Source organism: Danio aesculapii, chromosome 2 (genome assembly GCF_903798145.1).
Source record: "Danio aesculapii chromosome 2, fDanAes4.1, whole genome shotgun sequence".
Lineage (NCBI taxonomy): Eukaryota > Metazoa > Chordata > Actinopteri > Cypriniformes > Danionidae > Danio > Danio aesculapii.
The window spans coordinates 16,296,639-16,310,217 of record NC_079436.1 but is presented as its reverse complement, the minus strand read 5'-3'; the positions used below and the strand labels follow the sequence as shown (position 1 = coordinate 16,310,217).

The following is a 13,579-nucleotide window of genomic DNA, read 5'->3' as shown; positions in this document are numbered from 1 at the left end:
TGAACCAGTTGTGTGTTGAAATGTTTAGAGCTAAAAGTAATGTGTACAATTCAGTTTGTGACACTCTCAGGACTAGGTTGTAGCAGGAAGAGCATCTTCCAGTAAAACATGTAAGTGAATAAATAAAAAGCTGAACTGTTTTAGCTTGTTCCTACACACATTTTGTTTTAATTTCAATTCAATTATGACATTTCAACAACTGCTCCAGTGGAGATGTGAGATTTCTACGACTATTTAAACTTTCAACTTTTAATTATTAACACTCACCAGGTGTTAGCAGGATGACAGAGGTGACGATCAGAGAGCAGATGACCAGGATGACCAGCAGAGCAATGGCTATCCCTTTCCAGTTTCTCTGTGGAGCACTACCCCCAACCAACTCCTATCAAAAACACAAACACACACAATATGTAATGGCTGAAACCTTTGATGTTGTCCAGTCAATTTAAACAAAAAACTGTTTTGAACTGTTATCAATTTCAATGGTTTTTAGAATTCTGGTAAGATTGTGGGCATATATATATATATATATATATATATATATATATATATATATATATATATACATAAATTAGGGTTGGGTCGATAGACAATGCCATAGTCCATCGCCGATGGCCAATAGAGACATCACAATGCTGAGCTGGCTGTAGTTTTACAAAAAAAAAAAAGATATTAAGATGAACAATTGCCAGTAAAGTCAACAAAGTTACCCAGACTCTTTTCTGCTGTTTTACTCTGTTAAACTTTTGGTTAAGCAACAATTGTTTGGGACATAATTAGTAATATTATTATGCCTATTATTAAATTGTAGTATTTTTCATAGCAATTTAAACTACACCTTCAATATGTACAACAAGAAACAAAAAGAAACGTTGATAATCTGGGGAAGAATGTCTGAGTGAATCAATTACATCAGGTTTCCACATTTTTCCTATGCTTAAATGGTAAAACGGCCCTCCTATGAATTGTCAGTCACTGATAAGGTCCCTGCAAATTTGAGTTTGACACCCCTGCTCTAATATGTCTTTAAAATGGCATTTTAGAACGAAAATGATCCACATTCACTCTGGTGTTTTATCTAGCATTTCTGAACAGCCCTCCGTCCACACTATACTGCTGAAAACGCACATCCCGTGACCACACAGACACAGACACTGTCATGCGCTCGTCTGAGCTCCAGGCAGTTAGCAGGTGCTTTGAGCACAAAACCCAAGAGAGCAGTGCACATTGGACAGTTTAAGGATGTACCACTGGATCGCGTCTCACTATAGTTGTTAAACGTGATATTTAATTAATCTTGTCTCTATCTAACGACTCTTCGGTCTTTTGAATCTATCAGGTAACGTGTCACAGTGTCAGTAAACTGCTTCAAGCTTTCGCTTTAACGCTTATACTACTTAGTAATTTTAGCAAAAACCTCAGATACTGTTAGTTGTGCACCTTTTTTACCAACCAAGTTTTTCGATGGCATTATAACGAGTCCTGCAGAAAAAGTGATAGACAGGTGGTGATTTGTGTGTAACTTATCTTTATTTATGATTTGGTTATGGGTAAAACAAAGACTATGCAGGTCAGGCAGTTAAAACGATAGGCAACAAATAGTTAATTAGTTAATAAATTATTCATAAATAATTAATTCACCACTGCCAATGACGACAGTCACAAATGTTTCACATTAAAAAAAATATAAAATAAACAATTAAAAAATATATAAACTTTTAAACCACAGAAGTTTGCATCCTAGACCTTATTCAAAATTATTAAATTATCAGGAAAGTTTTTATTTGGAAGTGACCTAATCTTTTATAACAGCAAAGTACATTTTTTAAAAATATTTCTTTTATAATATTTCACTTTTCTCTGTTTTCATTCAATTATTAAATGCAGCCTTGGTAAGCAAAAGCTTAAACATTTACAGTTTCGCCAACGTCAGACTTTTGTCCAGTAATAATCCTGAACAGTTACACTTATCAGTGTATCACTGTCTATGATAAAAACCCTCTTGCAACTGAAATTGTCACTAATGAATGTGTTACATTGAATGTATGCCTGCTCCTCCCACTCTGTTCAGATCAAACACAATGAGCATACACAATGAAATAGCCTTGAGTGGCCCATGAAAGAGGAATACATTATTCATTTTAATTAGCTGGTCTAAAGCATTGTTTTACCATCAGGTTCCAAGGACAGCCTCAAAAATGCCTTGTGAAATGTTCCTGTAAAGTTGAAGGTTGATTGTCTCTGTTACCTTTGCACAAGAGATGGTTCAGTGAACAGCCTCCTGCTCTCTGAGAGCTTACAATTCAATTACACAGACAAATTCAAAAGTACAACAGCTTAAATATCACCTTGAAAACATTGCTTTTTCTCATACAATGACTGAACCTTAAGTAATAACGTGTCCCTTGCCACTTCTGCAACAGACATGAATGATGTCTCAGCTGTTCTTTACTTTTCAAGGTGATCTGACTTAGGATAGTCACCTGGCAGATGATAAAGCAGGTTTAAAAAAAGCATAGATACTGCAGATGGGTAATTTTGAACTAACAATTACCTAGAAAATTCCTCAGCTGCTTGATATAGCATAATAAGATCGCAGATTTGATTTAAAACTCATGTGATCTTATTTGTAATTGACAAAAATTAGTATTATTACATTGTAACATTCATATCTGCCTTTAAAAATAAATAAAGCAAACTGTCCCAAATTAATCTTAGTATTTTATAGGGTGCCTATACAGTATCGTATCCTGTTTATCTTATTAGTAATTAAAAGCCAAGCAGGTGAACAATTTTTTTCTTTATTTACATTTTCATACAGAACATTTCCAATTCATCAGTTCAATAAAACAGTAATCTCAAATGTACCACAACCATTTCATTTAAACAGACATAGACAATTACTTTGAAATACAATTTCCAGTCCATTCACAATGTTTACCATAGTGATTTGCACTCATGTATTGTTCATATCTTTAATCCTTATAGAATCTACAAAGATATAGAAATGCCTGCTGACCTTACATCAGTCATAGAACTCATTTCAGTAAGGTGCTTCAGCCAATTTGGAGTTTAAACTTTGAGGAAACCAACTGCAAGAAACCATTTAAGTTCAAAAACTAATCCTAATGAGTACTGTGAACTTAATCCATTTAAGTAAACAGCAATTTAAGCACAGTAAAAGCCAATAAATGAAGAGAACTCAAACCAACTGAGTACATAAAACCCAATAAGCTAAGGCAACTCAAACTGTTTGAGGAAACCGATTGCAACAAACCATTTTAGTTAAAAAATAATCTATGCGAAAACTGTGAACTTATCCCATTTAAGTTGAAGTAATGAGGTATTCAACTTATTACTTTCAACACTGAGTTCAAAACTCTTTTCAAATGAGTAGAATTAACTTTCAGTCAATTTTGAGTTAACTACACTCATTTCATTTGATAAAGTTGACTGTTGGGTTTTACAGTGCAGCCGAACCATGACTATGAAAAGCCATGATCAATGGAATTCCCATATTAGGATTCACCATGTCAACGGTGAATCCAAAAGAAAGATGTCAGCATCCTTCAATTCAAGTTTAATTCTTATTACTGTAATATATCTAATATCACAGGTGACAAAGCAAAACTGTAGATTATTAAACTACTAGGCTACACTATATGCATGTCCATGGTATCCAGTGAGCAATAACATCTACAGTAATGACAATAATTTAACTGCTTTTTTTTCTTATTTAGCAAATAATCTGCCAATAGCATAAAAATATGACAGTGGCTATTTAAACTAAGTACATTCTTAGTGATAGATTCTATTTACAGTAAGCACAAATTGCTTTAGACGCTCAAGATATTTAACTCTGTGTTACTTTTGAGGGTGGAGCGGTAAATTTGCACTTAATAACAAACACTTCATTATGAATATTCTATTACCACATAGACAGATATTTAATTTAGACTTCATTTAAACTCATCTTATATCATTTTTTTATAAAATGCCATCTTTATTTAAGAATAAAAAAATCAACCTGAAATGCGATAAAATACCTATTAGAAAAGAATAAACATTCATTCATTCATTTTCTTTTCAGCTTAGTCCCTTTATTAATCTGTGGTTGCCACGGCATAATAAACCACCAATTATTCAGCATATGTTTTACGCAGCGAATGCCCTTCCAGCTGCAACCCATCACTGGGAAACATCCATACACTCTCATTTACACTCATAAACTACGGACAATTTAGCTTACCCAATTCACCTATACCACATGTTTTTTGACTGTGGGGGAAACCAGAACCCTCGGAGGAAACCCAAGCAAACAAGGAAAAAAGAATTAACATTCTACAGTTAATTAATTCTACAATTAATTACTGTTAACTACAGCTAATTCTACTTGAATGAATTAAGTATTTAAACAACACTTGCACTTTAAAAAAGGGAGGAGATCAAAAGAATCTCTGGGTTTATACAAGAAAACTTGTTTATGACCAGGGGTGTGTTTCCGAAAACATGTCTTTATGTAAGCACGTATGCTATTCAGTCTCAAAATGAAATGAAACAAACAAAAGACACAGTGTCAAGGCAAATCATGCGAGTCATCTTTAATTTCAGAATCCAATATTCTTAGCTGTAAAGCAACAGCTTCACACTGAACTCATCTGAGATAAGAATGCGGTCTGTGATAAATAAAATGAAAGCGCTTGGACTTGACGAGGAGAAATGCAGTATTGTGGCATTTCGTTTTGTACCAGAATCTCAACTAAAAATTTTCAACAATTGTTTAATTAATGAGTAATATTGCAGATTATTATGGATGAGCCAGCGTACAATGTTTTTATCACTTATTGAATCCTTTTATTTCACACTTTGAAAATGAAAGCGATCCACGAGGTCATCAAACCGTAACTTGTATTTTTCATTTGCCTTTGCATTAATGTGCTATGGCAGGGGTCATCAACTATTGTCATTTGTCAGAGGGCCAGAGTTTTACCAGACAGTCTCATTGGGGGCCAGACCCCCAAGAACAAAATCAAATAAAAATCAAATTTTGGCTTAACATTATGTTTAATGTTTATACTTTTTCCATTCATTACAAAATTGAAGACATTTGATTCAGGCTCCAATCACCTATACCACAGTCAACCACTAGGAGTGTTTTGCCTCAACTCAATTAGGCTAAGTCAACTTTATTTATAGAGCAATTGAAAAACACAGAGGAAGTGACAGGAAAAGGTCTCTTAAAATGGCACACTCAAAGACGCAAAGTTGATGTGGAAAACGGGTCCTTCAATGATGACTGGACTGAAAAGTAGGCATTTATCATGCCAACCTTCCGAAATGCATCAGTAAGCCTAATTTGCAGCGAAACTGTTGCTTTTGCAAAATAGCACAATCTGCACCGTCACCACAACACAAAACATTCTAATTTCAAGGTTTCATATCCCGTCAGAGTAAAATCACCAAATTGAAATCTGTCTACTCTCGTGCAAGTGGCATTCCTTTAATTGATCAACAGAGAGTGACATGTGCAACTTTGCAGGCTGCTTAGGAGCTTTGCAGACATAACCGGCCTTTCACAGAAAGTAAGATTTTGGATTTGTGCATGACGCATTCACCGTCAACCCTAGCGGAGAATTTTCCACAAATGCGGTAAAAATGCTGCCATTAGACGAGACGGCCATTCAGAGTCAGCTTGCTGAAATTTGGGCCGCAGGTAACATGATGGCGGCTCTCCGTGGTGCTGAAAGCCTGAGCGCATTTTGGGTATCTCGTCCCATGTGATCACAATGTTCGGTTCAACCTACACCTGTGAGGCTGCATTCTCCAAGATGAACTCGATAAAAACGCACGAGAGGAACCGACTGTCAACCCACTCTTTGGAGGACTGATTGCGCATAACTCTGACAGCGGCAAAGCCTGATGTGAAAAAGTTGGTGTCAAAAGGAAATGTAACTTTAGCCATTGATTAAGCACTGTGAGTAGCCTGTTTCAGCATTGTGATTTGAATTCAAGCCCACTTAACGTTTCATTTTGATGTGCGAACATTATTTGTGAACTGTTTTGTTCTGTTTATTTACCATGCTATTTTAAGTTGTGCCAGATTGTTTTTCCTCCTTTTTTGTCCTGTGGAGTCTGCTAGTTTCAAGCATGTTGTTGAAAAAACCCAAATGTTAAGTAAGAGCATGAGGAAAAGCTATGCGTTCGTTTTTTTTTTTTTAAACCTGTTTGAAACATCACGGAATGTAGTCTAAATATAGTCATAAATGGTGGCTATTCTGACAAGAGACTTGGTTGTTGTTATTATTAGTTGCTTTAATTTTCTTTTTGATCCTCACAATTTTGATATCCATCAACTGGCGGCCTTCTGCTGCTGTAGCCCATTCGCCTCAACGTTCGACGTGTTGTGCATTCAGAGATGCTCTTCTGCTTACCTCGCTTGTAATTGAGGTTATTTGAGTTACTGTTGCCTTTCTATCAGATCTAACCAGTCTGGCCATTCTCCTCTGACCTCTGGTATCAACAAGACATTTGAGCACACAGAACTGCTGCTCACTGGATATTTTCTATTTTTTTGGCCCTTCTCTGTAAACTTTAGAGATGGTCTGCCACCTGTCTGCCACCAACAATCACCTAAATCACCTTTCTTCCCCATTCTGATGCTCAGTTTAAACTGCAGAAGATCGTCTTGATGCATTGATGCGTCAATGCATTGAGTTGTGCCATGTGATTGGCTGATTAGAAATATGCAATAATGAGCAGGTAAACAGGTGTACCTAATAAACTGGTCGGTGAGTGTGGTGGTGAGTATGTTGCTGTAGAAAAGCCAGATCCAATTAGTTAAATTCTATGAGATTGGTTTCACACTTAAAGCTGATTAAATGTTGTTTTCATTTGTTTTATTTCTGTTTAACTAACAAATATCAATCACATCATATTTATTAGCTCAGTTGTGTTAAAAGTATGTAATCCAATCGGATGGTTATTTCATATGCAATCTGAATACATAAATCTTATTTGTTAGGCCTCAATGATTTTTGCGTGTAAGCCTTTTTAAAGAACTGTGTAAACCTTAATCTTGGAAAATTTCACAGTTCTTTCATGGGTATTCTTCCCTTTTCCAGCAAATGCTCATGTGGAATCAAATTTATAAATTGCATGAAATCCATAATCACAATGTAAATCCTATTAAAGAAAGGCATTCAGAAGGAATGACGCAGAGCTTGTTGTAAATGATGAATGGTGTGGTTTAAGGTTATTTCTGTACTACACCTGTGACCTATTTGCAGAAGAGAGATTCCTTAAAATGGGTCATGTTTATATGAAACACATTGTGATGTATCGCTGTAACTTTGGGGACACAAAACTTTAAAAAAGACCATTTATTGCAATGACTAGAACAAAAACAACATTCTCCTGAACTAAATGTGCTTGATGTATTGAACTTGCCTCAAAGGGTCTGTTTACACATAGTCACTTCATGCATTTTTTTTTTTTTTTGATTGGATACTGTAGCTATCCAATTGTACAAAGACCAAGTGTAAATAGCCTCCGAAGCACATTCCAAGACAGATCTGTTTGCTCAAATTACTTCAGGTGGTGGTCAGGGCCACATTCCAGTCAAAACTGATCAAGTTTAAATGCATCTGGGCTAGGTTTTTTGATAACGATGTATATTGGCTTTTAAGAGCATTCTGTATGTAAAAGATTTTTTTTTATTATTATCAAAACATAGGCTATATTTGTTCAAATATATTTGCTACAGTTTTATACACTCACCAGACACTTTTATTAGGTACACCTTACTAGTACTAGGTTGGACCCCCTTTTGCCTTCAGAACTGCCTTAATCCTTTGTGTCATAGATTCAACAAGGTACTGGAAATATTCCTCAGAGATGTTGTCCATATTGACATGAGAGCATCACGCAGTTGCTGCAGATTTGTCGGCTGCACATCCATGATGCAAATATCCCATTCCAGCACATCCCAAAGGTGCTCTATTGAATTGAGATCTGGTGACTGTAGAGACCATTTGAGTACAGTGAACTCATTGTCATGTTCAAGAAACCAGTCTAAGATGATTCGTGCTTTATGACATGACTCATTAGGCCAGGCAACGTTGTTCCAAACTTAATGTGAGCCTGTGCCAATTGTAGCTTCAGTTTCCTGTTCTTAGCTGACAAGTGTGGCATCTGGTGCTCAAGGTTCAATGTGTTGTGCATTTAGCGATGCTCTTCTCCATACCTCGGTTGTAACCAGTCTGGCCATTCTCCTCTGACCTCAGGCATCCAAAAGGCCTTTGTGCAGAACTGCCGCTCACTGGATATTTTCTCTTTTTCAGTCCATGTTCTGTAAATCCTAGAGATGGTTGTGTGTGAAATTTCCAGTAGATCAGCAGTTTCTGAAATACTCAGACCAGCCCCAGCCCCATAAATTTGTACTCTTATGACGCGCATAGGGCTTTACATGATTACGAGCTGGAAATCATGCACAGTGTGAGCAGGGCTTAAGATATACAGCTTACATTTCTATAAAAAAATATACAAATTCATTTAATTGAAGCACCGGATGCTTAAGTTAACATAACCTTGTTGTTTTATTTGTCAAGTACTCGCAGATGAATAGGCAGAGCATACAGTAAGCTTTTGTGTGATGTCACTAGGTTCATGGTATTATGTATATTTTTGTAGATTCTGTACATGCAAATAATACAATTTTTAAAAACTTTGAAACCTATAACACTGTTGTTCTATAAATAAACACCATAAAAGAAATGTTTTCTGTTTTAAGTAGAAATTTATATTGTATAAGCACTCTGAATCTACTCATATCTTTCTTTCACAATAAAGCTGATAATAAAATAGTCAAATTAAAACATATTATCCTGGTAGAAAATGCTGCATTGATGTTTAGCTATTAAAGAGATAAACATAACGTCTTTGGGTTAATTGGCCTACTTTACATAAAGGAGCAAAAACATCAGCATCATTGTTTTATCTCAATATTTACACTATTAGGCCCAATCCCATCTCTATTTTTGTACCCCTACCCCATCCCCTTGGCCCCTGAAACCGAGTGTGAAGGGGAAGGGCTTAAAAATGTACCCCTAAGAAATAGGACACCACTACAACACCTGCACACGTCATCATATGTCATCATGATCTCTTGCTTCATATGAGATCAGACGATCGCGACTGCTGTAGTTATTCCAGTAGTGTTATTTTTTGGTAATTATATTCAGGATATCATTGAAGGCATATATCATGTTATCATAACGATATAATGTGGTAATAACATCGTAACTGTACTGTGCATTTACACAGTGGCCATATTCATCTATGTAAACACACTAAAAACAGCATTAACGTTTTAGCAGACACTGTAAAAAGGTCATTCCCAGCCACTAGACTTTTCTGACAGGGTATTTGAGTGTTATCGAGTGTCAAAAAGTTGTAGGACTGCTGTACAGGAGTTATTATTAGGGATTATAGATATAGATAATTTAGCGGTTCATTTCATAAAAGCATGACAGTAAAACACTAACACGGTTATGAATATATTAAAACATGTGTTTGTTTGTTGTAAAAATTATAAATTTGTGGCTGTCCTTATTTCCAGGTGCAACGATCCTGCCGTTGTGGCTGGTGATTTCTGGGAAATTTTCTTACCCCTTGTTTTTCGAGTGTGGTCCTGAAAAATCTTCGTTCGAACACTGTAAAAAGTGCTACACTCACAAAGTTGGTTTTATATACTTTAAATAATTGCAATCTAGTTAATTATATTTGTTTTATACCAAAAAATATAAATTTGCTTCTTCTTTACTTAAAATAGATCAGTTTTTATATAACAGTATATTTTGAATAAAACTAATGCAATTTATTTGAGTAGATTTTTGTATGTGGTTATTGTGTAGAATAAATGTTATAAAAGTGAGTTGACACAGACAATTTATTAGAGCAGCTGTCGATGTGTGCAGGTCTGTTCATCAAACGGGATTTTAATAATTCTGCGTGACCCCATTTTCACTGCCCGTCACTTTGCAGACACACAAATGTAGCCGAATGATAACTGTAAAGTCATGCTAAACTGCCGACTTCACTAGGCAGGTGAGGTTTTAGCTTGTAAATTGTACTGTAACGTCAGGTAACAGACTGCTCTCACATGGAAAGCTAAGTTGGCTAACGCTAACCAGCGCTAGTTCATGCTAACGATTAAAAGTGATAGTCCTGAGAAAAAAACGTTAAAGTAGTTTTAAAACACTTAGTAGGTATAACTAACGTTACAGAACGGATTAACAAGGTCTCTGGTGGGCGGTCGGGGTGTAGGTGCAGTTTGCTAGCGCTAACCTGGCTAGCTCACCTAAATAATTATCAGCACATTAAGGATGCATATTAAATGCAGAAATGTATGTAACAGTAGTTTGTGTTTAGCGTAACATAAAGTAACTTAACGTTTGTGTTTTAGATTTAGTCCATAAGTTTTTTGTTAATACTGCAAAGTGAATAAATTACAGATTTATAATTTATTTTAACTTAAATTACATTTATGTTTACAGAACCATTTAAAATGTACGCACCTCATTCTAAAATGTATTTTCTTGGTCTTTAGATACCAAAGTGATTTAGTTTATTTTGTTAAGAAAAACATTAGGTATAATTACAGCTATAATTATTTGCAGGTAAGTAAAACACGGGTAAAATTGCAAACAATAGCGGGCTCCATAGAATTGCATTTGATATCTGAAGATTTTTTGTATGTGTGCAATGAACAAACAGTAAAAAATATCCTAATGCAGTTTCTTATTATCTGTCAGTCTTTCACTAAAGCTAACTGAAAACACTGATTCACTGAACTGTCGGTTACCAGTAACATTAAATTTGGAGAAAAAGTAAATAAAATGTAGCTTCAGCAAAAATGTATTGTAAACCTTAATGTAATATGTAAAATGGCAATGTATTTATTTAATTTTGTATTATGACTTATGCAAAGTTTGGTGCAAAATGAAGATGACAGTTAAATTATAGATTTTATATTCGCCATTTTCAAACTGTTTAATATGTAAGTTACATACACATTTTTATGCTTTATAAGTTGCAAAAATAAACTGAAAATGTAATACCTAAATTTAAATAATTCCTTGATTGACAGGCAACCAAAATACCATACACTGTTACACTGAATAAAATCACAGTTTTCTTTAGAATTTGATTCTTAAAAACACCTGGAATAATGTAAGTATACAATAACCTATATAACCTTTTTTTTTAATACAGAAGTTTAACTAAGGTAAATTTTAACTGATAATCTAAGGTGTTTCATCGATGTATCATTCTCACTGCACTTTTGTAACTTGACTTGTAGTTTATCTAAGATATTTGCTATTTAGAATTTAGCTATTTAATATTATTTAGTATCAACCACCTGAACTCCTGTTTCTTTTTTCTCTCCACCAATAGAGATGTGTGGAATCAGAGGTGCATGTGGCTGCCCACGGGAAAAATTTGCCATCAGCCCAACACAGTTTGGAAAATCATAGGACTGTCAGAGGTTTACCAAACCTGTCATGTGCATGATGGCTCCTGTTTGAACTTAACGATGTCCTCGACTTCCATCAAAACTGTATACATTATTTGAGATATATCAGAGACTCTTTGTGGGACTGGACCTTATGCATCCTAAATCTTCATCAAAGTATGCAGATCTCCTTACTGAGTTGTTTTGTAGTCACTATTAAAAGGGACACTGGTTGACACTGAATAAATGTTATGGTCTTTAATCCATCTTCCCATTCTTATTTAATTGTTATTAACCGTATAAAGTCTGTTTATCTGTTTTTACTTAAATCACTGTATATTGTGCGTAGAATATAGAAATGAAGATTTATTTTCTGAGGTTACAGCCAGAAGTCAATTGAATTCATTTTAAATGACATATGCATGGTTAATTTTATTTAGATAATAAAGTTCTTAATACCTAATTAAAATAAGTACAGGCAACATATAGCAATGTATAAATAAGTTAGGTTTAACAAAAAAAAGTAAGTTTATCTGACTTGAGTTATTTTAAAAATATATGTTGGCTCAACTTAATTTTGTTGCATTTGTTTTAAGCAATGTTTTAGTGTTTAATATACTTAAAAAAGGCTGGAAGTTGTATCAATCTAAAACGTCCGATGCAGCCACTTGCCTCACTTTTTATAAGTTAGATCTAGGTCATACATTTTACAGTGAAGGGGTATCTACCCCTCCCCTTAACCCTACGCCTTCAAGCTAAAAAAAATTGGGACACCCCTACCCCTTCACAGGAATGCACAAAATGAGGGGTACAGAGAACGGGAAGGGCTAAGGGGTAGAACTGGGATTGAGCACATGTCTGTGAGCACATCCTAGCATTGGATGACATAATTAGTTACTAATTATTTACCACCAGTATTACAAGATTATACTACTAGTATACTCATGAGAGACAGCGCATTAAACTTTGCACTCGTTTTGCACGCATATGTGACATGATACTGGTAATATACACTGCTGTATGGGTATCTGTTATGTTAATGTTCAAAATAAAGCTGATTTAACGTCCACAAACCGGGATTGAAGCGTCTTCTTTTATAATTGTTCTGACACGCGGCTGTGCTGATGAAGTAAAGCTAATCTAAATCGCTGTAATTCATTACACACATGCTCTGTTTTAAAACATATTAAACTTGTAAAACTCACTCTTGAAAACATTTGATTATGATTGATGATCCTAGCAAACTGAACAGACCTTTTATTCCCGCTTGCTTTGCACTCGTCCTCTCTTGTTGATATGATTATATGTGTTACTATGGAGACATGTTAATGCGTGCAGTTGTCAATCAATATTGGTGGGCGGGGGGACCGCACTCCAACGTCAAGTTGCGGTCGATCTAAAAACCGCTGCAATTGGTCCACCGTTTTTATGTTGTTAAATTTGAAAAAAAAAGGACTGGGTGTGTTTATTTCACCCCAATATGACAGTTTATACACTATACGTACACACGTGTCTGTCCAAACAGCTTTAAAGAAGATTTTTCACCATAGGTGCCCTTTAAGGTATACTTCTTTTTGACATCAAAATATTATGTTTTAAACATGGTGCAGTAGTTAGCACTGTTGCCTCACAGCAAGAAGGTCACTGGTACAAGCCTCGACTGGGTTAGTTGGCATTTCTGTGTGGAGTTTGCATGTTCTCCCCGGGTAAGCTAAACTGTCCATAGTGTATGTGTGTGAATGAGACTGTATGGGTGTTTCCCAGTGATGGGTTGCAGCTGGAAGGGCATCTGCTGCGTAAAGCATATGCTGGATAATACGTTGGATTCTGCTGTGGAGACCCCTGATTAATAAAGGGACTAAGCTGAAAAGAAAATGAATGAATGCCTTCTGTAAATTATGATAAAAATGTAAAATCTTATAGTCATGTTGTTGTTGTCTATTTGACAAACACAAAAATCTATGTCATCCCATGAGTAAGAATGTAATTGTCCAACAAAGCTCAGAAGCAAAACAGATGAAAACATTCTCATCTTGTATAAGAGGGATTTAGTTCTTAGGGGCTCAA

At 35.3% G+C, this 13,579-nt stretch overlaps 1 protein-coding gene across 3 annotated transcripts in view; it reads right to left on the bottom strand.

Annotated features, from left to right (window-relative positions):
• The window catches only part of dpp6b (dipeptidyl-peptidase 6b), a 239,238-nt gene that overhangs the window by 90,978 nt on the left and 134,681 nt on the right, over positions 1-13,579 (bottom strand). For all 3 annotated transcript variants that reach the window (XM_056473708.1, XM_056473725.1, XM_056473717.1), the window contains exon 2: positions 268-382. In XM_056473708.1, the coding sequence (XP_056329683.1) occupies positions 268-382 (115 nt within the window). The remainder of the gene's footprint in view (positions 1-267; positions 383-13,579) is intronic.